This window comes from Terrapene carolina, unplaced genomic scaffold, assembly GCF_002925995.2.
Source record: "Terrapene carolina triunguis isolate 2854851 unplaced genomic scaffold, T_m_triunguis-2.0 Scaffold96, whole genome shotgun sequence".
NCBI classification, from domain to species: Eukaryota; Metazoa; Chordata; order Testudines; family Emydidae; genus Terrapene; species Terrapene triunguis.
Window position 1 is genome coordinate 21882577 of NW_020664447.1, and position 27860 is coordinate 21910436.

At 40.0% G+C, this 27860-nt stretch overlaps 1 protein-coding gene across 1 annotated transcript in view; it reads left to right on the forward strand.

Moving 5' to 3' along the window:
* CAT (catalase) overlaps nucleotides 1–21399 on the forward strand; it is a 41535-nt gene extending 20136 nt beyond the window's left edge. Inside the window, exons 5-13 of the mRNA XM_026651458.2 lie at nucleotides 887–991; nucleotides 2250–2375; nucleotides 6848–7039; nucleotides 8808–8960; nucleotides 11015–11153; nucleotides 16227–16360; nucleotides 18765–18872; nucleotides 20261–20347; nucleotides 20840–21399. Of these exons, the coding sequence (XP_026507243.1) occupies nucleotides 887–991; nucleotides 2250–2375; nucleotides 6848–7039; nucleotides 8808–8960; nucleotides 11015–11153; nucleotides 16227–16360; nucleotides 18765–18872; nucleotides 20261–20347; nucleotides 20840–20905 (1110 nt within the window). The 3' untranslated portion in view covers nucleotides 20906–21399. The remainder of the gene's footprint in view (nucleotides 1–886; nucleotides 992–2249; nucleotides 2376–6847; nucleotides 7040–8807; nucleotides 8961–11014; nucleotides 11154–16226; nucleotides 16361–18764; nucleotides 18873–20260; nucleotides 20348–20839) is intronic.
* The last annotated feature ends 6461 nt before the right edge of the window (nucleotides 21400–27860 follow it).

Below are 27860 nucleotides of genomic sequence, written 5' to 3' on the forward strand. Positions count from 1 at the left end.
TGGCTTTAACTGGCATCTGTTTTAGCCTGCAATCAAACTTGAAATGTCTGTTGGAAACCTGCCTGGTTCCCTGCCAGCTTCCCTGCCAAGCTGCTTGAGAAACTGAGCTTCCACAGTCCATGGCTCCAGAGCAGTTCAACCCTCTGGACTGCCCCAGGGTTTCCAGGGTCTGTGACTCCAGGAAAACCTTGCTATGCCAGGGTTTCCAGGCTCCCTGCCATGGAGCTGTGATGTTGAAAACCTTGGAAACCCTAGCTCTAGCTGGGGTTTCCTCGGGAGGGCACCTGGAACTTGAACTGGGGCTGTCAGGGCTTCCCGGTTCCCTACTGCAGAGCTGAGAGCCAGGTAGTCCTGGGATCGGCTCCCAGGGTTTGCAGCTCTAGGGCAGCCCCACAGTACAGACTTTTCCAGGCTAAGGACCCTAGAACTTCCAGACTCCTTGACCAGCTGGCTCATCATGCTGCTGATTCTTGTTCATATAAATATTTCATCAGTTCAGGCTTGAGGGCGAAATTAACATAATCGTTTTGCTGGTAGTATCTGGACAAAGCTGAAAACTCCTCAATGCTCTGTTTTCCTTTTGTTACAGCTTCTCCCACCTCTAACTCTGACCTGTCACTCCTAATACCATCTTGAAGTGCTGATGATTTCATACTTGCCCCACAGTAGCTTAAAATGTACTTTAAGTCAAGAGCCATATACCATTTATTGTGGCTGAAATCGACTCTATATATCAAGCTACTATGTGATCTGTTTTCTTGAAATGCTAGTAGTATGTAAAGGGACCCTGAGCATAATAGTAGAGGACTTTGTCAGTTCTTGCAATATCTTCAAACTTTTAATTCCAGTAAATTCATCTTAATTTTGTTTGTTTGTTTGAAATTAGTTTCCATCCTTTATACATAGCCAAAAGAGGAACCCTCAGACTCATCTGAAGGATCCAGACATGGTATGGGACTTCTGGAGCCTTCGCCCTGAATCTCTGCACCAGGTGGGAGCTTATTGTGTTTTGAACTCAACTTATTCTTCCATGAACAGGGAACTCGTATATTAAGTCATGGTTTTTTTTTTTTTTTTTTACATTTCAGTTTCTTGGACAGTCTGGAAATTTGTAATATCTTTTTGGGCCAATAAGGCTATATAATAATCTTAAATTATTAACAGTTAACTGAAATACAGTGAAACTCAAATTATATACTTTTAGCCACCTGTTAAACTGTAACTACTAGGTTTTGGGTCTTCTTAAATTTTTCTGTAAAGTTAACTAATGATTAAAATGATTATCTAGTGTCCCTATTTTTCTTGGCTGTATTTTACTCAGACCAACACAAAAGTAAAGATTTTAAGACCATCAGTATGTTAATATTGAATTAAAGCAGCTGAACCATTCTGAAACAGCAAAGACTTGCTATTTAGTCAACCAAGTATAAGAAAATTAACATTTAAAAAATTTAAAAATATTTCTGGGAAGATAATGCTGATATACTTTTAAATCTGTATAAAGCTGTAATTTTTTCCTGTCTAAATGTTTAGGGGTTGATATCAGCACACATCATAAATTTTAATTCTTCTGAAACAATGATGGTCAGAAAACAGTATATAAAGAGTGTGGTATACATTTGGAATGTTAGTGTAAAAGTAAACATTTCTAAAAGGTTGAAAAGCTCAGTAACTTTGAAAGTGCTTGATATTAAAGGGTTTTGTGCAACCCCAAATTCAAGAACAAACAGCATTTTCTGTGGCTATTGAATGCTATGCATGGAATTACTCTGCCTTGAAGGGTTTTGCTAAAACTGGTTTGTTCAGGATTTTAACTTTTTTTTTTTTTTTTTTTTTTAATTTTTTTTTAAGTTCAAAATATGGTGCTTGCTGGAAAAGTTGTCACAGTTAGCTCTAAAACTATAGTAGCTAACTTATTCCTCTGGGAAAAAAATCATGGTAATCTCACACATTAGGTTGGTGCCCATCTTTCACTTCCTCGTTAAATATTTCATATAGACTTAACTTTATTGCATGTTCAGCATCTTCAATGATCCAGTTATTAGAGCTGTTGTGATTATGTTTCAGAAGTTTTCAAACAAGAAATTAGTCAAACAGGTCTTGGCACATGAACAGTCATTATAGTCTTCAGTATAAGACCATTTCCATTTATACCTTTGATTAGAGGAGCCTGTGTGCTGTTTATGGATTAATGACTTTATATTGGATCAGTTTACTAATTACTAGAATTGCCTATCCCTTTTATTCAGGTATCTTTCTTGTTCAGTGATCGTGGTATTCCAGATGGACACCGTCATATGAATGGATATGGATCCCATACCTTTAAACTGATTAATGCTCATGGCAAAGCCGTTTACTGCAAGTTTCATGCTAAGGTATTGGTTTTAAGTTTACCTACTTGGAAATACTTTGTGCTAAATACGAATCCACCATTATAAATTGGAAGTACGATAGGGCAAAATGTTTTGCAATAGTTGGTTCTGCAAATTTTTATGCAAGTCTTGGCAATATTATATAATCTTGCAGGTCTCATTCAGGAAAGCTCTTTACAGGCATTAGAGTAATAGTCGAATTTAAGAGCTCTATAAAAGGTTTTTCCATATGCTTTACTGTCTGTTATTACAAGAATCTTTTCGATCTATCATTAAACATATATAAAGGGCCAGGTTGTCCCTGCTTTGATTTCCACTCTGCTTTCCATATGCTGTGATTAGCAGAGATTCTTCTTCAAAGGCCTTGGTATGTTACCAGTTATGGTATTCAAGGTGGTTACACGGTGAGCTTCCAGAACCTTCTGGAAAACCATGCTGGTTGTGTCTGCTGCAGCTCCCTCTTATGACACCGTAGGCTTTGGGTCTGAGGTTGTATAAGGGAGGAACAATCCTGAACTTCTTTCTTGCTGCCATTCATTGCAGATGTAGGAATCCTACCTATGCCCATGCCCAACCCTATCACACTTTATTTTCCTTAAAGTTCTTTATATACATTTATTTAAGTACTAAGAATAATTTCTAGTATAGTAAGGATTTGGGGGGGGGGGCGGGTTGTGTGTATTTCAGAAACTTTTATGGCATCTTAGTCTATTTTGTGCATGTGATGCACTTGGTTCCTTGGTTCATACAGCCTAGGGTATAGTCCAGAGAGCGATTCAGTAGATGCACTTCTTATTCAGGATTTTTCTGGAGTCCAGTGCTTACTCCCTTTTTGCTTAGGGGAATCACATCTCCTGATGAGTGTTAAGTGTGTTGGGCTTTCACATCTGAAGTCCATAAAATCAGTCAAGCAAGGCTCCAGGTCTTCCTAATGCTGACATTTCAGCAGGCAAAATCTGCAGAAACGTCTGAGATCCATGGTCTGGGTTACATGCAAGGTCTGGACTGGCTGTCATTAGCACCTAAAGTTTTCCACCTCAGGATTCCCCTGAGCCAATTTGAATTCTTACCATCACTTGCCAGAGATAAGACTAAGTCTAATGTGGTTGTAGCTCCAGTTGGAGTCAAGCCAAAGACCTCAAGTTCAAGGGCTCTGGTTTTGGTAGCTCTTTGAAACCAAAGCCCTCAGATCCCTGTCCCCAGGCTAGAAGGGAGTTTTAGGGCCTAGCCTGTCCAAGATGGTGCTGAAATGTCCTTAGGCTCTTAAGCTAATTAAGGCTCCAGAAACTATTGCTGTTGCATTGATTCCCAGTATAAAACCAAAAGAGGTTCCCTGAGAACTTGCTTTTTCTACTGCTAGTGTAGGCCTTTGAATCCTTGGGCCCTTCCTAGCTTTGTTGAGGCAACTCTGAGCCTTTATTCTTCACTCCAAAACACAACGAAATGAGAATGCAGTTTCTAAGCACTGAAAAATATTCCAGAAATAAAAAGCACCATTCTCAAGAACATACTTTGAATCAGTCTTTCAACACCAGAGACTGCTTCCCTCTTGCCCTCTGTTCACCCCCAAAACACCCTTTACAGGGGAGGGTGGATTTGTGTAGAACAGCTCTAGCTGGGTAGGAAGCCCTCTTTTTCAGAGGATATACCCTAGGGGACGTTTTTGTTCCATTCATGCCCCTTCTATGCCTCTTGAGTGGCATAAAGGGGAATACAGAATCTGACCTCTAGGCTTTCTTCTGGCAACTAGCAGAAGTTACTAGATCGCAGGCCCTGGTTCTCATGGGAGACTTTAATCACGCTGATATCTGCTGGGAGAGCAATACAGCGGTGCACAGACAATCCAGGAAGTTTTTGGAAAGTGTAGGGGACAATTTCCTGGTGCAAGTGCTGGAGGAACCAACTAGGGGCAGAGCTCTTCTAGACCTGCTGCTCACAAACCAGGAAGAATTAGTAGGGGAAGCAAAAGTGCTGGGAGGCAGTGACCATGAGATGGTCGAGTTCAGGATCCTGGCACAAGGAAGAAAGGAGAGCAGCAGAATATGGACCCTGGACTTCAGAAAAGCAGACTTTGACTCCCTCAGGGAACTGATGGGCAGGATCCCCTGGGAGAATAACATGAGGGGGAAAGGAGTCCAGGAGAGCTGGCTGTATTTTAAAGAATCCTTATTGAGGTTGCAGGAAAAAACCATCCCAATGTGTAGAAAGAGCAGTAAACATGGCAGGCGACCAGCTTGGCTTAACAGTGAAATCCTTGCTGACCTTAAACGCAAAAAAGAAGCTTACAAAAAGTGGAAGATTGGACAAATGACCAGGGAGGAGTATAAAAATATTGCTCAGGCATGCAGGATTGAAATCAGGAAGGCCAAATCACACTTGGAGTTGCAGCTAGCAAGAGATGTTAAGAGTAACAAGAAGGGTTTCTTCAGGTATGTTAGCAACAAGAAGAATGTCAAGGAAAGTGTGGGCCCCTTACTGAATGAGGGAGGCAACCTAGTAACAGAGGATGTGGAAAAAGGTAATGTACTCAATGATTTTTTTGCCTCTGTCTTCACGAACCAGGTCAGCTCCCAGACTGCTGCACTGGGCAGCACAGTAGGGGGAGAAGGTGACCAGCCCTCTGTGGAGAAAGAAGTGGTTCGGGACTATTTAGAAAAACTGGACGTGCACAAGTCCATGGGGCCGGATGCGCTGCATCCGAGGGTGCTAAAGGAGTTGGCAGATGTGATTGCAGAGCCATTGGCCATTATCTTTGAAAACTCCTGGCTATCGGGGGAGGTCCCGGCTGACTGGAAAAAGGCTAATGTAGTGCCCATCTTTAAAAAAGGGAAGAGGGAGGATCCGGGGAACTACAGGCCAGTCAGCCTCACCTCAGTCCCTGGAAAAATCATGGAGCAGGTCCTCAAGGAATCAATTCTGAAGCACTTAGAGGAAAGTGATCAGGAACAGTCAGCATGGATTCACCAAGGGCAAGTCATGCCTGACTAACCTAATTGCCTTCTATGAGGAGATAACTGGATCTGTGGATGAGGGGAAAGCAGTGGATGTGTTATTCCTTGACTTTAGCAAAGCTTTTGATAGTCTCCCACAGTATTCTTGCCAGCAAGTTAAAGTAGTATGGGCTGGATGAATGGACTATAAGGTGGATAGAAAGCTGGCTAGATTGTCGGGCTCAACGGGTAGTGATCAACGGCTCCATGTCTAGTTGGCAGCCGGTTTCAAGTGGAGTGCCCCAGGGGTCGATCCTGGGGCCGGTTTTGTTCAATATCTTCATTAATGATCTGGAGGATGGCGTGGACTGCACTCTCAGCAAGTTTGCAGATGACACTAAACTGGGAGGAGTGGTAGATACGCTAGAGGGTAGGGACAGGATACAGAGGGACCTAGACAAATTAGAGGATTGGGCCAAAAGAAATCTGATGAGGTTCAACAAGGACAAGTGCAGAGTCCTGCACTTAGGACGGAAGAATCCCATGCACTGTTACAGACTAGGGACCGAATGGCTAGGAAGCAGTTCTGCACAAAAGGACCTAAGGGTCACAGTGGACGAGAAGCTGGATATGAGTCAACAGTGTGCCCTTGTTGCTAAGAAGGCTAACGGCATTCTGGGCTGTATAAGTAGGGGCATTGCCAGCAGATCGAGGGACGTGATCGTTCCCCTTTATTCGACATTGGTCAGGCCTCATCTGGAGTACTGTGTCCAGTTTTGGGCCCCACACTACAAGAAGGATGTGGGGAAATTGGAAAGAGTCCAGCGGAGGGCAACAAAAATGATTAGGGGTCTGGAGCACATGACTTATGAGGAGAGGCTGAGGGAACTGGGATTGTTTAGTCTGCAGAAGAGAAGAATGAGGAGGGATTTGATCGCTGCTTTCAACTACCTGAAAGGGGGTTCCAAAGAGGATGGATCTAGACTGTTCTCAGTGGTACCTGATGACAGAACAAGGAGTAATGGTCTCAAGTTGCAGTTGGGGAAGTTTTAGGTTGGATATTAGGAAAAACTTTTTCACTAGGAGGGTGGTGAAGCACTGGAATGGGTTACCTAGGGAGGTAGTGGAATCTCCTTCCTTAGAGGTTTTTAAGGTCAGGCTTGACAAAGCCCTGGCTGGGATGATTTAGTTGGGAATTGGTCCTGCTTTGAGCAGGGGGTTGGACTAGATGACCACCTGAGGTCCCTTCCAACCCTGATATTCTATGATTCTACCAAACAAAGAGTACATTAAACAGTTACCTAATTTTATTATTTTAAAAATATTCTGTTATCTTGCTGAGCTCAAATTAATAAAGAGGACAATGTTCAGATTGTACTGTGGAGTGGCATTTAATTTACCTGCTGAAATTCAGATGTAAAGTGGAATATGCAAACAGTCTAATAGTTCTTCAGTTTGCTCTTTTTATTCCTGTGGTATTTCATAGCCAGTTTTGTTTAATTACAAATGGTAATGAGTGTCACTTCTTCATTTAATTACTATTAGACTGATCAGGGCATCAAAAACCTTTCTGTCGAAGAAGCAGGAAGATTGGCTTCCACTGATCCTGACTATGGATTGCGTGACCTTTACAATGCCATTGCCAATGGAAACTGTCCATCCTGGACTTTCTACATTCAGGTTATGACATTTGAAGAAGCAGAGAAGTTCCCATTTAATCCTTTTGATATAACTAAGGTAACTAACTATGGTGTGTGTGTGTGTGTGTATGTATGTATGTGCGCGTGTATACAAAAAATATTAAAGTTACAAAGTCAAGCAGTCAGATAGGAAATGCCAGTATTAAGCTGTTTGTGCAAATTTAATTCTCCCCTTTCACGTATGCATTATGTCCTAACATCACATCATAAGAGTGTGGCAGAGCCAACAATAGACCTTCCTTTCCTGGGTCCCAGTCTAATGTCTTGAACACAAAAAAAATCCTTTTTTTTTTTTTTAACTACTTCCCTCTTCATTCACTATTCATTATGTGCTCTGAATGAGGATGGAATCTTAAAGTCAAATAATGTGATCATGTGAATAAAGAACATATCATAATGCATACACACAATGGGGCCAAAACAGGGCCATGTGGCAACCTTAATTCTGGAATTGTCTAATATTTGAGTGCTTGACTTTGCAACCTTAACATGTAATTTCCTAGGTGTTTTCAGTTTTTTTTCATAAAGAGAAAAATTCCATCCTGTGGAACTATTTCTGTCCCTCCTTCCACCCCCGCTCCAAGAAAAAAAAAAAGAGGGGGGGAAATGGGGTAATGAGCAGGATTTGAGCCTAGGATTTCTAGATCCATACCACAGACCTCTATTACCATTGGAGATGGAGTAACTGGTAGCAGGAAAAGACTATTAAACAGCATAGGGTGATGTGACACAGTTTGCCAGTGGATTATGCAACTAGGTAGGTAATAGATATTTGGAGTTGGGAATCTTGGTTTCTGGTATTGGCTCTGCAGGGCTGTGATCTAGTAGATAGATTGGGAAGGTTCTTTTTGAAAGGCTGTATTGCTGTTTGGATCAGGCTTGGCTATGCAATGTTAGAAACCTGAGTTCTTTCCCCAGCTCTGATAGAAACTACCTTGAACAGCCTCTCAGTTACCCTATCATGTAAAATAGTGGCATGAAGCCTTCATCAATAATGATGACTTTGCAGAATGAAGCATTAACACCAGTCAGTGGAAGAGGAGTTGAGACTGGAACTTATGGTCTCTTCCTTGCTCAGCACAACTTCCCTGAGGACAAAAGGATGGGATGACTGCTGCTTCTGGGGCCCAACTCAAGCATAAGCTCTGTACCTACCACACAGGAAGCTGTGTAGGGGCCTGGGAGCATGCTTCTTATAGATGGACCATGTTCTATGATTGTATCAGCAAGCTTCTGACAAGCTCTTCTGAGCATGTTCAGATGGCAGGGTGTTTTTTTCAGAGCCTCATAACTTAGCTAAATTTGGGTGGATTTTCCTGGGGAACAGTAAAATGTACCTCTCTGATATCCGGTCTAATCCTCTGCCAATCATCAAGTTCTTGCTTCAAAGCATGGTAATGGCTAGAGTGCTTAAAAAAGAACTGTAGGGGAAAATGTTAACATTGGCAAGCCCTGCATGCTTTTATTTAATGTTCCTCTTGAAAGTTGTTTATCTATATCTATATCTATATCTATATATCTATAATTTGAGCAAAAATAGTTTATTTTTTTTAATAAATCAGCCTGGGACAGCATGGAAAATTTCCACCTGAATTGTTACTATTTGGCAAATTTATAAACTGCTGAAAGCAAAAGCTTATAATGGAAAGTACTACTATATTTCCCCTCCCCCCCCCCCCCCGCCCAATATCATTCATTATCAAGATTAAATCCTAGGCACAATGACTGCATTAGGTAGTTGAATCTGTTTTCTTGCTGTGTTTTATAACATGTAGTAATCGCAGTGTATGTATTATGTTTTCTAGGTTTGGCCTCAAAAATGCTATCCTCTAATTCCTGTGGGAAAACTTGTCTTGAACAGGAACCCTGTCAATTATTTTGCAGAGGTAGAACAAATAGCCTTTGATCCAAGCAACATGCCACCAGGCATTGAACCTAGCCCTGATAAAATGTTACAGGTAAACAGAGCAGCTCAGTATATTACTCTGACACAGAGTCATGCTGAGCTTTTCATTTTCCTCTAATCATCTTATTCACCTCTTAACTCCTTCTCTCTCTTTAGTCAGGCTTTTTAATTAAATGTTGAACAACCAAGTCAATATGTCTCAAACATTTGGAAATAAGTAATTTAATTACAGTATTAGTGTGTAGCCTAGAATGGCTACAGTCTACAGCCACTTACATTGATATCAGTGGTGTATAACTGCACTTCAAGTGGTATAAAATACACCTGCATTTATTACCAGTCGCAAAATCAGAGGCCATTTCTCAAAAACAAGCCCCCAAATTTTTAGAATTAATTGAAGTCCATTTTAAGTAGCTGCTGATAGTACTTCTAGTAATGTGTGTGTGCATATATTTATGCTTTTTCAAGTATAAATATTTTTAATTAATTTATGAATAATTTAAAAGGTCTCTGATTTCTGAGCACAGGTTTTTTTGTACACTTCTCTAACCTGGTTTGCGAGTCAACTTTTTTCTCCCAAACCATAATTCTAGGAGGCTTCTACTTTCCGCAGATACTTCATTCAATACACACACTTACTCCTAGAACTATAGGGATTCTAAGACTCCCCTGTTTCCATGATTTAATGGAAGGAAACTAGTTTAATCAATTACAAAATTGACTTAAACAGACTTAAAGGTGGCAATTTTGCAACAGAAAAGCTTCAAAAACAGACTCCAACGAGAAACTGCTAAAATTGAATTAATATGCAAATTAGACACCATCAAGTTAGGCTTGAATAGAGACTGGGAATAACTTAGCCATTACACACATTGAATCTATTTCCCCATGTTAAGTATTCTCACACCTCTTGTCAAACTGTCTGTAATGGGCTATCTTGATTATCACTACAAAAGTTTTTTCTCTTAATTAATTAGCCTCTTAGAGTTGGTAGGACAACTCCCACCTTTTCATGTTCTCTGTATGTGTATCTATATCTCCTTACTACATGTTCCATTCTATGCATCCAATGAAATGGGTTGTAGCCCACGAAAGCTTATGCTCAAATAAATTTATTAGTCTCTAAGGTGCCACAAGTACTCCTGTTCTTTTTACAAAATTGATGTGATTAGTTAAACAATAAGAGATTAAAGGCTTTAACTGACTAGTAAGTTTTTGAGCTAGGTGCAGTCCATAGTAAATAGTGCACGTGATTGTTGTGGAGCTAATATCAAGTTTTCTCATCTTCAGATTAGACATTCTTTTGATCACTCCTTCTGTCAGCCCCTTCCTGGTTTGGTTTACAGTGGGGATTTTAATTTCTGTTTCCCTAAAGTAATAAACAATTTTTTTCTGGTATTACGTAAGGAGTCACTTATGCTTATGCCACATTACCTACTCCAAAGCCTCTTTTAAAAAATAAAGTCACTGCAATATTGTCATGGAAATATGAAAGAAAAATAAGGGGGATGGAGGTTATGAGAGACACAAACAGAATTTCAGAAAGAATCCTGGAAAGTTCAGGACAGCTTGTCATTTTGAATTTTTATCTATGAGGATTAAGGATTATGAAATGATTTTCCATGTTGCAAAATGTGCATTTCATCACACAACTGCGTATTTCAGTGGTTAGTTTCAAAAGGTAGTCATGAAAAATATGCCCAGGGTCAAACTGATTGCCATATGTGGGGTTGGGAAGGAATTTTTCCCCCAAGTCAGGTTGGCAGTGACTGTGGGAGGTTTTGATTATCTTCTGTGGGATGGGATGCTAGTCACTTTCCAGGATTATCTGAGTATATCTCACTTAATTTCCCTGCCATTGTGGGGATTTTAGGCATTGGTACACCTCAGTCCTCCTATTCTCTGCCCGTGACACACAATAGTCTAGTCTCCTGTGATCTGTAATACTTTGGTCTACTTTAGGTTGTTGGGTTTAGCATGAGGGTGCTGCGTGGTGGCCTGTGATATACAGGAGTTCAGACTAGATCATCTAGTGGTCCCTTCTGGCCTTAAACTCTGACTAAAAATAAAAAAAGTTGAATATACAACATGTCATTGTGATTTTAGGGTCGTCTTTTCTCATATCCCGATACTCACCGACACCGTTTAGGACCCAACTACCTACAAATACCTGTGAATTGTCCCTACAGAACTCGTGTGGCCAACTATCAGAGAGATGGACCTATGTGTTTGTCTGACAACCAAGGTATCCTGAAAAATACTTTAGAATGTAATATATTTGCATTATGTGTATATAGGCATTAAAAATGATTTGTTTAATCTTGAAGATAGTTAATTTCAGAACAAAATCAGCCCATCACTTAGCAGGAGTAGTTGAAAACAAACTGCTCTGAGCAGTGAAATACTAAAATACTCTTTTCAGTGTCTTTCTAGCGATAAACAGACTGACCATATTCTGCTCCATTTAGACTGTTTCCTAAATAACGAGCTTTACCTTTTTTCTAATTAAAGTGTGGTAGAGGTATGCAGAAGCTGCTCCTTAATAAGGACTTTACTAAATTTTCAGAGTCGTGGATCCATAATATTTAAGTACATGACATTGTTAATATCTGATAAATTCGTATCACTTATGCACAGAGATGTAGGTATAGACCTCAGCGTTGATACAAAAATGGTTATAATTTATTCCTGTTACTTGCACCTTTATTGAATTCCAAAGAGATACTTACAATTGTTTTCATACATACAATGCTTGGAGCATCTAATAGCTTACATGCTTATATTTAGTTGCTTATTTAATTACAATAACTCCTCACTTAACGTTGTAGTTATGTTCCTGAAAAATGCGACTTTAAGCAAAACGGTGTTAAGCGAATCCAATTTCCCCATAAAAATTAATGTAAATGAGGGGGTTAGGTTCCAGGCAAATTTTTTTTCACCAGACAAGTCTCTATATTTATATCTACGCACACGCGCGCACGCACACACGCGCACACACACACACCACACACACACACACACACACACTATAAGTTTTAAACAAACAATTTAATACTGATGCACAGTGATGACGATTGTGAAGCTTGGTTGAGGTGGAGGAGTCAGAGGGTGGGATATTTCCCTTACTGCTAAATGATGAACTACCAATTGGCTGAGCTCTCAAGGGTTAACTCTCCCACTCTACAGCCCTGGTGTGTCCCCCCCTGCTCTATGGAAGATGGGGTAAGCAGAGTGCAGAAGCAGGGGGGAGGGGGACACCCTGGCATTAGCCCCCCTCTTTCTCCCCTCCCTCCCACACAGCAAGCAGGAGTCTTAGGGAGCAGCTCCAAGGCAGAGGGCAGGAGCAGCAGAGGGCAGTGGGGGGAGGGACAGCTGAACTACAGGCAGCTGCTGCACAGGGAACTTAGGGGAGTGGGGAGCTGATGGGGGGACTGCCGGTCCACCCTGGTTCCAAGCCCCCACCAGCTAGCTGCAACAGGCTGCTCTTCCTGCAAGCAGTAGACAAAGCAGGCCGCTGCCAAAAGACGTTAGAAGGGAGCATTGCACAACTTTAAACGAGCATGTTCCCTAATTTATCAGCAATGTAACAACGAAACAACGTTAACCGGGACGACTTTAAGTGAGGAGTTACTGTATATGAAATGTTCAAGCTAAAAAAATTCCTTTCTATCAATGTGAAAGGCCCGTGTGTCAGAGTGACACATCCCTAAAACTTCCAGTTGTGTTTACACAGTTGCTGGAATGCAAATGTATACCTTTTTTGTGTTAATATTCTATTTTTTGAAAGATGTACATCAGTGTTAGTGATTTTTGCCTTGTAAGAATATTTGATAGGAGTCTTTAATTGCAAGTTGTAAATGTACTACAAATGGCTGGTTGTAAATCTAGGAACCATGCGGTCAAAAAGGCAAACAAACCAACAAATACGCCTTATCAAAGAGTAGGACACATCCCTCATGTATAAGATACCAGTTTGTTATAGATATGATCTTTATCTCAAGACAACAGATGTTATAAGATGTTTGTTTGAAAAAGAGTACTAATTGTGTAAAAGAATGTGAGGATGTTCTTATTCAGAAAATTCCAAAAAGTAATAATGCTTAGGATGTGTTATCAGAACTATAAACCAAGGGGGAAAAGTGGGTCTCTTATTCCTCCTCTTTGCAAAGAAAAACCTTAGTTTAAACCCACACACAGAATTCTAGAAATATCCTTCTTGAAGTTGATTTCCTATGTAAACACTGAAGTTTTCATGGTTTAAATTTTGAAGGAGAATATTTGATTGGGAAATATTTTACAGAAGATATTAGTTACTTCCATCCTTTCCATGTTTAAGGTGAAAGAAAACCTTTGCTTCTCAAATTCTTAAAATGGCATAAAATTGTTTTTGAGATATTTGCAGTTTTGCATCTAAATGCAAGCCATCATATAACTACCTGATTTCATGGTTGAGTGAATAGTGAGATATTTTATGTACAAATATAACAAGATAATTTGATGCTATAACTGGTTACTAATGGTTACTAAGAAGCCATTTTAATATAAAATATTGATAACGAATTCTCCAGTTAATATCTGGCATTGCTTAAGCAACTAGTTACCAAACTCAAAGACAAGAACCTTCTCTCCAAGAATGGTAAGAAAAAAAGACAATACCATCTGTGATGACCATTTAATTTCAAAGACACTCTTAAGTAGGGATGTAAATACCATTTAAAAAGTTAACCGTTTAAACAAAATATTTTTTAGTAGTTTAAACTGCTAACTGATTAAAGGGCTGGTTGGCATGCGGCTGGGGCCGATCCGGCCGGTGCGGGGGTAAACAGTTAAGGCGGGTTAACCGGTAAAACTAATGCTTAACCGGTTAACATTTTACATCCCTACTCTTAAGAACTGTTTAATTTTACAAAAATTACTTTCGGAGCTCAGAGGAAATAGTGTTTGGACTCATTTGAAAGCGAATTTCAACTTCTTGTAAGCCCTGGTGGAGTTCAAAGGATTGGTCTCAAAAAATGTACTGAATAAAAAGTTAAAATTCTATCCTTAAAGATGTTCTGCTAATTTACCACCACGAAGACGAATGCAAAATAACCATAAAGTTGAAGAATTACAATCCTGCTGCATATTCAGTAGCATACGGCATATTCATAAGCTGAAGATATACACTGAGATCAGACAAAGTTGTTAAGGCACTGAACTATGACAGACTGATATCTGAAGCAACCAAGCCCCTGAAAGAGAGGTTTCTTCCCTCTACAGAAAGATAATGGAAAGAGAAGAGAGGTATAAATAAACCTCTCTGAACTGAGGGAGTAAAAGCAGCACTCAGTTCAGCACAGTTCGCCTCTTTACAAGCAAACAGCAGCAGCAACAAGATAGCTGAGAAGGCAAAGAAGCCACAACACAGCATCAAGGAGAAACAGCCTCCCAATGCAGCACTGCTTCTGCCACATATCACCTAGACTTCAGCATCATTGGTGAGACGGAGTTAACAAAAGCAGTGCCAAAGGATTTGCTTTAAAATTTTTCTGTAATAATTTTAGTGGGATAGTGAAATGGTATTGTAATTTAAGGTATTAACAGCTTCTCCTGTTAAATGGAAGAATATTTAGACTATATATTGCTAGAAAGGAAACATGAGCTTATCTTGGTAAACTGCAAGAAATAATGGGATTTAATTTGAATGTAAGATTCTTAATTTTCATTCATTTTCCTGCAACAAGACTCTACTTTGACTGGCTTCATTTAATTAACCAAGTCAAATACTTGGATTTCATAGGACCTTAGTTAAGATTACTTAACTCTGCCCATTTATAAACTATTTAGGTTGTCCGTGATAAACCAAACAGGATTCATCAACCCTTAAACAAAATTCCTTTGTTCATGGTTATCCATGAGACAATAAGGCTATGTCTGCACTACGGCCCTTACAGCAGCAGAGCTGTACCACTGCAGCTGCACCGCTGTAAGGTCTCCTGTGTAGCCGCTCTATGCCAATGGGAGAGCTCTCTCCCGTTAGCATAATTAAATGACCCCCAATGAGTGATGGAAGCTATGTCAGCGGGAGAGCGTCTCCCATAGACAGCACTGTCCACACCAGCACTTTTGTCGGTAGTCATTATTAATAGATTTTTTGTTTCTTTAATTGTGATGTTCCCTAACGAATGATGAACCCCATTTGACTAAAATTGTGGGAGTAGCATCCCTGAATTGGCATTGAGAGAGAATGAAGATATGGCCTGCCATTTCTTGTTTTGCTAGACTGTAAATTTAAGATATTTAAGTAATTTTTGGAATAAAGTTAGTTGGTGCTCAACAATTTAAAACACCCTTTTTATCTCCCACAGGCCTTGATCCTACAAGATGCTGACCATTCTGGCCCCTGATCCAGCAAAGCAGTCAAACACATGATTAACTGTTAGATATGTGAGTGGTCCCGTTGAAGTCAGCGGTATATAAAGTAAATGGGACTACTCATAGTCTTGAAGCTAAGCATGTGTTCAAGTGTTTTGCGATTGTGGTCAGAGCACTCAGCATCTTGCGTAATTGAGCCATTAAAAATATGGGATGGGAGACTGTATGTGCAGGTGACCGAGCCTCCTTTTTGCACAGAACAGGTTCCCTCCACACAGGGAGTGGGGTTTAGATCCTACCTTAATTTTTAATACCAGAAATTTTTAAGAAAACTCAGGAAATGAGAAATAGGTAGATTCAAATTCAGATATTAGAGCTGGTTGGAAAATTTTGTTGAAAGTTTCCCTTCAAAAAACATCATTTGGACAAAACTGTGGGGTGGTTTTTTTTTGTTTTTTTATATAAAGAAATTTCCCACAAAAACAAATTTTCCAAAATAGAAATTTTTGTCTGCGAACGTCATTTCAGAAAAATGGAAATATTGTTTCAAAACTAACTTTTTTTATATTTTTAGGTGCATTATTTCATGACACCTGTACTAATAGTGCTTAATGTGATTGACATTTGAAATACTCTTTTATTTTTTCAGAATTTCCATTTCACAGGACATTTTTCTTTTGTTCCAATTTAGAACAAAAACAAATGTTCAAAATTCCAAGTTTCAACCAGCTATATCAGATATGCGTTTGAGTCTGCAGGACATTGTAACTGCTGAGCTATATCTCTTGAAGAGTGTGAGGCAAAGTGTTGGCAGTTGTTTTACAAAGAAAGCGAAGGAAATATAGACATAGGGTAAAAGGGTTATCTGAATCAATTTGAATATATTCCTTCAAGTGTGCTTTATAATTTCACTGTCTCCTAATCTAAACTAAAAGGACTGATATTTTGATTTTTTCTCTTAAAGGTGGTGCCCCAAATTATTATCCAAACAGTTTTACTGGTCCTGAAGATCAGCCCAATTTGAAGGAGAGCCACATGTCTGTCGCATGCTGTGATGTGCAGCGCTTCAATAGTGCAAATGAGGATAATGTGTCTCAGGTAAACTATGTGAAAAGGACTTATTATATTGTCTGTCGTGGAACTTGATTGTGTTATCTGGATGTGGGTTTTTCCTTGAACCATCTAGCCTAAACTTAAGTACAGTTCTGAGGAGGCCTTGAAAGATCTTTGCCAATTCATTTCAAGTAGGGCTGCAAATTAATTGCAGTTAACTCACGCGATTAACTAAAAAAAAAATTAATCGTGATTAATCACATTGTTAAACAATAATAGAATACTAACTGAAATTTATAAATATTTTGGATGTTTTTCTACATTTTCAAATATATGGATTTCAATTACAACACAGAATACAAAGTGTACAGTGCTCACTTTATATTATTTTTTAATTTGTATTTTTCAATTCACCTCATACAAGTACTATAGTGTGATCTCTATTGTGAAAGTGCAACTTACAAATATATGGCAGAATGCTAGTAACACACAGAGCAGGAGACATACTGTTCTTCCCCATGGAATTCAGTCACAAATTTAATTAACGCATTATTTTTTTAATGAGTGTCATCAGCATGGAAGCATGTCCTCTGGAATGGTGGCTGAACCATGAATATTTAGCATATCTAGCATGCAAATACCTTGCAGTGCTAGCTACAAAGGGGACATTGTAAATAAGAAGTGGGCAGCATTATAATTCCGTATATGTAAACAAACTTGTTTGTCTTAGCGACTGGCTGAATAAAAAGTGGGACTGAGTGGACTTGTAGGCTCTAAAGTTTTACATTGTTTTTGAGTGCAGTTGTGTAACAAAAAAAAATCTACATTTGTAAGTTGCACTTTCACGATAAAGAGATCACATTACAGTACTTGTATGAGGTGAATTGAAAATTATTTTTTTTTACAGTGCAAATACTTGTAATAAATATAAAGTCAGTACTGTACACTGTGTAATTGAAATCACTATATTTGAAAATATAGAAACCTCCATAAATTTATAATTTCAATTGGTATTCAATTATTGTTTAACAGTGCAATTAAAACTGCGACTAATTGAGATAAATTTTTTAAATCTCGCAATTAATCAAGATTAATTTTTTGATAGTTTGACAGCCCTAATTTCAAGGACTGCTTTGAGTTTGACTGCCCAGTGAACAAGCTGTGGTTCCTCTCAAATTCTTCTTCCACAGCACTTTGTTCAACTCACCAGACATGACATGTTCAAATTTTCATGTACATGCCTTTGAGACTGAAGCATGCAAAATTGCACCTGCAAAAGTGAGATCACCTGTTCTATTGCAGTGTGATACCAAGAGAATATGAAGTCCAATATTTTACCAGGAACATATTTCATCACTTTTTTCTCTAGGTATCTTGGTAACACTACCCCTACTCTTAAGTAGCACGCTTTCCTTAGAATACTGTCATTTCAGTGAACCTTTAAAAAATCAGAGGGGTAGCCGTGTTAGTCTGAATCTGTAAAAAGCAACAGAGGGTCCTGTGGCACCTTTAAGACTAACAGAAGTATTGGGAGCATAAGCAAGACTTGCATCTGAAGAAGTGAGGTTCTTACCCACGAAAGCTTATGCTCCCAATACTTCTGTTAGTCTTAAAGGTGCCACAGGACCCTCTGTTGCTTTAAAAAATGTTTCTTTACACTGTGTAATGCAAATAGTAAATTTTTCGGGCCAACCTGAACACTAATACCCAGATGCAAAATTTAGCCCTGATTTTTTCCAAGCTTCATGTAATTAGTTGCTGCAGATATCTAAACTATAACACAATGTGATACAAATGTTAATCAGTTCCAACAGAACTGGATTACATTGATATATAAGATAATTAAAGTAATTAGACAAACAGCAGTGAACACAGAATTTGACATACCACTAGAAACACTGTTGCCAGTACATTTGCAAATCTCATTCATACATTTTTTTTATACAGATAGTGTCATAAAGGAGAAATATGTAATTGAAAGATACAGTTGTAACAGTTACTTCCTGAAATAGTCCAATATTAATTTCAGAAACTGGAAGAGTAATTAAAAATTGATTTGTAAAAATTGACTTGTCTTGCAAAGCAGATGTAAAATTTCAAAATTTAATTTTGCTAAACTGTCCAGCAGAATAGTGTTAATGGTTCTAGGAAGTAGAATGGCTGCATCTTTAATCTAATGTTGATTTGGAAGTGCTACTTTCATCAGCAGCATGTCATTCTCTTTGCCTCTTTCTTATTCCTTCCCTCATCTAAAAACTTAGAGTTGTACATCATGGCGGGAAGCAGTTTGAATGTGCTGGGAAAATACCAACCAGTATTTCATGCTTTCTTGTAATAGTTTAAAGACCTGAGCTTTAACAGTTTTACTATTATTAATGATAGCTTTTGATAGTCAATTTAAAAACTGGCCTTGCCTTAAATAAACTAAACTACAGAATTTGATCCTAAGGTGAGAGTGTTCTATACCAAAGTGCTGAAAGAAGATGAACGCCAAAGACTGTGTGAGAACATTGCTAGCCATCTTAAAGACGCTCAACATTTCATCCAGAAGAAAGCTGTAAGTACAGTAAAAGCTTTATCTGTCATGTTGGGGGGAATAGAGAGTGCCAATTCATCAAAAATTCCGGTTAACTAAGTTATACTTATCTATGGAGGGAGGGAGTTTGGGTGCAGGAGGGGGCTTAGGATTGGGGCACAGGAAGGGGTGCGGGGCGCAGGCTCTGGGAGGGAGTTTTGTTGCAGGAGGGGACTTGAGGTAGGGACATGGGAGGGGTTTCGGTGTGCTGGATCTGGGCGGCGCTCACCTGGGGAAGTTCCCCACAACTGCAACATATCCTTCTGCTCCTAGGCAGAGGAGCTGCCAGGCGGCTGTGCGCGCTGCCTCTGCTTGCAGGCGCTGCCCCCGCAGCTCCCATTGGCTGCAGTTCCCAGCTGATGGGAGCTGTGGAGGCAGCGCTCAGGGCGGGGACAGCACACGGAGCCCCAGTGGCTATTCCTCTGCCTACAAGCAGCAGGGACTATCGCCACTTTGGGGGAGCCTCACAGAGCCAGGTAGGGAGCCTGCTGGCCCCACGCCAACCAGACTTTTAATGGATACCAGAAATGCTGGTTTTAGAGCTTTCTGGTTAGTAAAGTGCCAGATGATACAACTTTTACTGTAGCATCTTACTGTGTTAGCTTAAGTCTAGCTTCTGCTGGTGTGTTACAGTATTGCAGTTGATCAACAAATTTTGCAAATATAACAGTTTGGAGATGAAAAGAGAAAGTCAGAAATCGTATTTTCTGGAGAATGGAGAATAAGATGTTGATCTGTTCTTTATTTTATGCGAAGAATGATCAGTAGAGTATAAATAATTTAACAAATTTTGTACATAATTAACAAGGAGAATGCTAAAGCTGGCAGCATGATGAGCTGACACTTTCAACACACAAATGGGGAAGTGTAGTGATTTGTGCTTCCTGTATTGTGGGGTGGGCTAACAGACTGCATAAGTGCTTTGCACTGGGTGTTTAAAATACGGATATCTTACTCAAAACAAAACAAAAACAAAAACCAACCACCCTCTTTTGATCAAGGCCATAAAGGTTTTATTTGGAGGATGAAAAGTTCCCCAAAATTTAACTGTACTGAAATATCCAGGAGAATAGCATTAATGGTGCTAGGAAGAAGAATGGCTTCATCATCCCCAATGGAAAACACCTGTGCAATGTTTGTTTAATTTGCAGTAAATCAGGATGTTGTCCTAGGTGACTTAATACCTATGATTCACTCCTTGCTACCTGGTCTATTGATATGAACTGGTGCTTGATTTGGGGAATTGTTGATAATTCTTATTAGATATTGCATGTTGATTGCAGGCTTTGGAATTGGCAAGAACCAAGCATGAATGTGAAACTGAGAAATGAAATTGTCTGTTCGTGCCCTGACTTTCCTTACTATTTCAGGTGAAAAACTTCACTGATGTTCATCCTGAGTATGGTGCCCGTATTCAAGCTCTGCTGGACAAATACAATGCTGAAGCTGGCAAACAGGTATGTTAGTTATGGTTTCTTTCTAGTTAACAAGGCTTTGATTGACTGAATACCTTAACTTGTTTCATGAATCTCTACCTTGATGGAATATAATAGAGGTTTTTTTTTTTTTAAAACTTGGAGATAATTCATTGTTTTGATAGTCATACAATGAGATAATTGCCATTAATTGCAATGCTAATTGGTCCAATTAGTTGGTGCATTACAAGGACTGAATTTAGTGGTTTTATATTTCAGAAGGTGTTCATGCATGTACTTGATACTCTGGTTAGCTTAGCACATGATAACCTTACCTGCTAAAATTGCATAAAGGAAAAGGGATAAAATGGCAATTACTAAACAAAATGTTTCACTTGTGCTGTTTACTAAATGAGCACTGGTTAATTTATTTAAAATGTTGATTTGACTGCATTCAAATTTAAGAAACTTCTTTTAATAGAATTTGCCCTAAATGTTTTTTTCATAGCCTAATTAATTTCATGTTGCTTTTAGGATGTGATTAGAACGTATACACAATCTACACGTCGCGTGTCTGCAAAGGAACGATCTAACCTGTAAACTGTATGCTACATACAGTTGGTCCATCCATGGATTTTACATCCCCCTAACTGGAGAATAAGCTGTCAAAGACATTAACAAATGTAGCAGATGTCCGCACAAGATATAAATGCCTTTCAGGCTTGATGCAGTAATAAAGTGTCTATTCTTATGTCTGCAATCGAAAGTGATTGACTAATAATTTAGTACCTTCTAACACTAGTGCTCTAGGCTGGTAATGATTTTATGTAGATCTCTTTTTAAGGCTAAAAGTTATTTTTGTTTAGTTTTGGAAATTAAACTCAATACTTAAATGAAAAGATTGTTTCAATTGGGTTTTTGAGGTAAGGACCCTAACTTCTGGCTAAACTACTGAAAACAACTTATATAAATACTGTGATTATCAATATAGGTGAACTAATAGGGTGTTCAAGTTGATAGAACTTCACTTGATTTTGTCAAAAATAAATTGCCCAGTATGTGTAATGTGAGCATTATAGTTTAAAAAAAAAAAAGTAAAGGAACCCATATACATACAGTAACTTTCTTTCTTAGCTCTAGTTTCCTGCAGTACAATGTATCTGAAAGTAGTTAATTCATATCCAGGTGGAATAACAACTGAAGGCTAAAGTTGGTTTTGCTTACTTATGAAAATATCAGGTTGGGTATATTTTATGCAGGGGAGGTAGTGATGAAAATAGTAATTTTGTTTCTAATCATTTACAGCTTAGATTTTACAATAAAATTGCTTGCAGTTAACCAAATGTGGCTTTTTTTTTTTTAAGGCTATAAGTAGTTGAACTGCAGATAATGGTTACTAAACATACCACCTACCAACTACTTACTTTTGAATAAATGTTAGTTGTCCAAGAGACTAAGGAAACAGTTTTCAGAATCCAGCACAGTTTTTTACCCTTGCCAGATATAAGCTCTGATAATTTATTTAAGTTTATGTAAATCTCTCTTATGGGTTCAGTTGGATATATTACGTTCCTGCCCTAATCCTGTAGAGCTGCTGTGTACTATTCGAGCTAGAACTGGCTACATTTCAGTGGTGAATGAAAAGATCGCTATAAATAAGGCCCAATTCTGTTTTCATTTAAGTCAGTTGGAATTTTATTACTGACCGCAGTGGGCCCAGGACCATGCCCAAAGCTTGTATCTCAGCTAAATTCTACAAGAGCCTTTGGAATCTTTCAGGATGAAAGGTGTTTCATATTGGTATGCAAAATGTAATCTGGACTTTTAGCAGTTTCCTGTAGAAATGAAATAAGAAATTAATGGAGATATCCCATCTCCTAGAACTGGAAGGGACCTTGAAAGGTCATCGAGTCCAGCCCCCTGCCTTCACTAGCAGGACCAAGTACTGATTTTGCCCCAGATCCCCAAGTGGCCCCCTCAAGGATTGAACTCACAACCCTGGGTTTAGCAGGCCAATGCTCAAACCACTGAGCTATCCCTCCCCCCATAACATAGTGGCATTATCTTCAAACCTTTTTGACTATATTTTAAGTAATCTGATCCTGTTAAATATGGACTATGTAGAAATTGTTACATTTTAAAACAACACTGAGGGCAACGGTTAAACCAAGAATCATGGAGATGCTCAATGAAGCTTCCACTGTCAGCTGGTCTTCCTGGCTCTTTTCCTTGCTTCCTTAGTGAATGGCCACCATGTGCACATAGTGATCCAGATACCAGTTCCACAATACCATAACTTCAGAATGCATTGTAGTGTGTAATTTCCTTCTTGGCCATTGGTGTTGCCTAGTAGCACTTGAATCACATGACCCATGAGTGACAGTGGGAAGAATTTTAGAGCCCAACAATTGGCTTTGCTCTGGATATGTTGCAAAGTCCACATATTCTGATGTCTTGGTACTGTGGCTCCTCAGCCTAGAATTAAAGCATTAACTACAACAGTTATGTAGAAGTTGATTACAAACAGCCCAGTACTAATGATCACTGTTTGAAAAACAAAACACCCAAGCTGTGCACAAGAAGCTGATATGTTTCAAGATTGCAAGGGTTGATGGTGAAAGATTATTTTTTTTCAAAACTATTAAAGCCCTTTCATATCTTCCTTACCAAGACTTGTTCAACTTTCATTGTAAAGTAAACAAGTATCTGCAAGCATGTCCAGACATCCCTTTTATTCTATCTTAGATGCCTAAAGTTAACATGACATGTTACTACATTTTAATTTGGGCTTTACTCAACATTATAAAATATGTGAAAATTCCCCATAGAAAGAAAAATCAATGAGGGTTTGGATCCTACTCTTAAGTACACAAGCACCCATTGATACACATTGTGTCTGGAAACTATAGGGCAGACAGTTCAGAAACTGCTCAGGTATCAGTTCATTGGCAAAATGCTAGTGTGCTCATTATCACATCTGAGACTTGAACTAGAGCACTTCTGATTTTGTAGGCAGCAGTGAATTAGCAGGAACTCTGCTAGGCAGAGCTTGCAAGGACCTGAGTTTTTCTTGGCTAAAAGCCACTCTGTAGATCTTACACATACACTGTAATAGCAGTGACTGAGGTAAATGGGAGTTGTAGGTATTAAGCATTTCTGACTGTCAGGCCTTTAGTGTCTCAGGCTGGATACACAAACAGAGGAACCCAAAACTAATGGAAGTTTCAGAAATTTTTTTCCATTGACTTTTTCAAAATTACACAGTGGCAGAGCTGTGAATAGAACCCAGGAGTTCTGATTATCATTCCCTGATCTAACTATTACTCCACACTGTGGCTGCAAACTAACTACAGTTTATTTCAGGGGGGAAAAAATGTACTTAGCAGTAGGGAAATCCCTCTCTCATTTAGATCAATAGAAGTTTTGCCATTGATGAAAACAGGAGCTGGAAGAAACGCTCAATCTTTCTTTAATAGACACAGTATTCTGCTTGCACCTTTCTCTGACTGTCACTGATTGAATTCATACAGCTCACTGTTTTACATAAATTGATGATTTTCCAAAAGTATTAAGATAGGGATAATGTAATAAAGTTTCACCAGAACCACTTGTTCAAGTTCACTCTTGAGATTAAATTTGTAATTTCATAGTTGATCTGTTTTTAAGGGAGTGAGGCGAAGTGGAGTCTCTGGTTCTAGGTTATATTATTTAACATTTATATTGCAATAATATATCAAAAGAAAAGACTTAATCCATTATTAAGAGTTTATTATTGAATTTTAGTAGTTTAAATATCATAGCCCTGGCTTTAGCATTTTCCTACCATTTTTAGCATATTCACTGCACTATCTCCATAATAAATGGAGGAAGGTTTGGTTCTAACCTGAGGTGGCCTGTAGGAGCACTTGCTGAAGAAAAGAAATACTTTTACCTTCTAAACCCTCTCTAATGTCTGGAACATGAGAATTATTGTTCTTGACATGTTTTTGAGATTCCCTCAGTTTTTCCTCATACTTTTTCAATTTTATTTCAGGGAAGACTCACTTTTAATCTCTTTTGTTTCAATAACAGCTCATTTTCTAAGAAAAACCTGGATTCAGTATCCTACAGATACCATGTTACCTCTCAAAAGGTTTATTCTAATGACCATTCTTCCATTACTATTTTGTAGTTACACAACTACTCATTTCATTCTTTGCCTGTTTACTCTTCCTATAATCTGCTTTTCTATTTATCTGGCAGTTATTTACTCTCTCAATCATTATTTTCTGCTCCATGTACAAACAAAACTCTATGCTCCTTTTGTGCACAGAAAAGTAACCTACATAAATAGTACATAGATAGGGATAGCGACCCTGGCTTGGGAAGGGCATAGTAGAAGGGAGTCTGTTGCACGCTGGTTGCATAGGAGGGAAAGCTTGCAATTAAATCTCCACAGGAAATCAAAGTTTCTAGTCGTGCATCCAGACAACTCACTTGTCTCCTATCTTGACCAGAATGAACAACTAAGGCAATGTCTGTAGTACTAGAGAGAGAGAGCCTGGAGCATGGGGTCTGTGCAAGGTTTGAGGCTTGAACCAAAGTCAGCAAAAGCCATGCTGTGAGCAAAAGTCAGGCCCAATCATAAAGTAAATGCTTGCTTACAGGTTCACTGTCGGGTACATGAACTTGGCAAAAACACTGAGCATTGCAAAAACACAAGCACTCCTAAGAAGTACTAGGCACAGGGTATTCGTGTATACATTCGAGAAGGTTAGTACAGGTACCCCCCACATAAACACAATCGTAGGAGAAAGTTCAGGAACACACCGACCCCCAAGTAAAACAAGCATTGGAGAACAGGACAGGATGATAGATGAAAATGTTTTGTTTGAACCAGCAGGTACAAGGTGTAGTGTTGGTAACTAACCACATCAGGAGTGTAATACATAACTTGTTTGTATCAATGCATAAAAGAGAAATCATAGGAAGGGTACCTTGGTCCAGCCTAGGAGGAAGCAGAAAGTCACACTACTGACTGAGTTGAGTCCATTGTTATGGGCATACATGTATTAGTATACCTGTAGAGGTTATTAGGCACTGGTACTGTGCTTCGTCAGCAATAAGCCTGGCCGAGTGCCTTCGCCATCAAACCGAGTCTGGTCCTTCTGAGCAGAACTACTGAGGTCTGCTGAGCTGGCTATCTTCACAGCCGGTGCAGTATATGGAGAAAGCGCGTGCACGCCAACTGACATCACTGCCCAAAACAAAACCCATGGCAGCAAGTCTGAGAGCCCAGGTCTAGAGTCTTAGGCTTGTGAGGCTCATACTACAGCACTAAAAATAGCAATGTAGATAATCCTGCCTGGGCTCTGAATCCCAGCCCTCTTGCCAGGTTTCAGAGCCCAAACCCCAGCCCGAATGGGAACCTCTATGCTGCTGTTTTCAGCACCACAGCGCAAGCCCAAGTCTGTAGAGACTTGATGCCTCAGAGTTTTTTATTACTCTCCCCCGCTGCAGCGTAGACATACCCCAAGAAGTCCAGGAAGAATAGTGGCTACAACAAACAAACTTTGGCATCGTGCTAGAGCGTAGGGGTAGAGTTCACAATGGGACTTAAGCCACAAAACTCAACATTTAGGCACCTATGGCCTTCACAAAAACCACACTCAGCTGCTGCATAACCCCGTAAGTGCCTAAAGTCTATAGATACATAATTTTCTGCCATTAAAGTCCCCATGGCTCCTAAAGTTCAGTGGCAGGCATGCACACAACTGCCTATGCCCCAGCAGGATTCACAAACAATCCAGGGGACATGTTCTGAGCACATCTAAACCCACACAAAACAACCAGAGGAGGTGGTGTCCTTCTGGAACCTTTAGTGCAGCGGTTAGAGCATTCACTCAGGAAATGAGAATGCTGGGTTCAGTATCCTCTGCCTGATGTGGAGGAAAGGTTTGAATTTGGGTCTGTCTTTTTGAAGCTCTTCCACTTTTTACAAATAATTAAATATTCAGTAGAGCAGGAGGACTGGCACCTTGGTCTCCCTCCTCCCAGCAGAATATCCCTACCACTGGGCTGTAATCATGGTCATGCTGTCTAGCCTAATGAACAGAGGACAAAGCCACTAATCAGCTTGAAGTGCTACTGTGAGCTAGTGGGAGTCTCTGTGAGGATGTGGAGTTCAACCCATCTGGTGGGCTGGTCCCTACTCTCTGCCAATAAGGCTTGCACAGTGCCTGTTGCTGTCCTGTGCCAAGGATGGCACCAATCCTGCTGTGAGATAATTTTCCTCCATAAACCCCACTCCCAAATCTTTCGGCCAAACATCCCCAGTACATAGCAGACCCCAGTGTTCTAATGGGTGGGTGTGATGTTCCCCTCTGGTGTTATCTGGACTGGTGATCTGCTAGGTCACTCCAATCCTTGACTCTGGGAGCCAGCCTTACCCTGCTCTGCTGTGAGAACACCGACTCCTGGGCTGTTCACGCACAGCCTCTGGCATGTAAGACGCTCCTTGGATTGTGCAATTGAATGACACTAGCCAATATCTCCGGGCCCAGACACAACCCTAGGAACCTCCGTCTTGCAGTGCCCAGTTATGCCCACTGGACGCTGCAAGCTTATATGAGTTCGTCAATTTAACAAAGAAATTGATATGCACCAGGCTTGTTATCCCAAGCTGAGTTTCTGTCATGCTTCAGTCCAAACTCACTGCTTCAGATAGAATAAACAAACATTAACTATAAAGATAGATTTTAAGTGATTATAAGTCAAAGCATAAAAAGTCAGATTTGGTCAAATGAAATAAAAGCAAAATGCATTCTAAGCTGATCTTAACACTTTCAATGCCCTTACAAACTTAAATGCTTCTCACCACAGGCTGGCTGGTTGCTCTTCAGCAAGGCTCTCTCCTTTGATCAGCGCTTCAGTCGCTTGATGTGGTGTCTGTAGATGTAGGTGGAAGAGAGAGAGAGAGAGTATGGCAAATGTCTCTCCCTTTTATCATCTCCTTTCTTCCCTCTTGGCTTTGCCCCCACCACTTCAGAGTCAGGTGAGCATTACCTCATCACAGTTCCAAACTGACCAAAGGAAGAAGGGTGACTCCCTCGAGAGTCTAACACAGGGGTCGGCAACGTTCGGCACGTGGCTCGCCAGGGTAAGCACCCTGGCGGGCCGGGCCAGTTTTATTTACCTGCTGACGCGGCAGGTTCGGCCGATCGCGGCCCCCACTGGCCGTCCCGGGCCAATGGGGGTGGCGGGAAGCTGCGGCCAGCACATCGCTCGCCTGTGCCGCTTCTCGCCGCCCCCATTGGCCCGGGACGGCGAACCGCGGCCAGTGGGGGCCGCGATCGGCCGAACCTGCCGCGTCAGCAGGTAAATAAAACTGGCCTGGCCCGCCAGGGTGCTTACCCTGGTGAGCCGCGTGCCGAACGTTGCCGACCCCTGGTCTAACAGATTCTTTTGTTGCCGCATAGGCCAGCGTCCTTTGTTCCTGTGAAGCTGGGCTAGGTTTGTCCCATACCTGCCCTGAGGAGGTGCGAATTGCCTCTCTGCTCTTGAAGAGTTTTTGCCT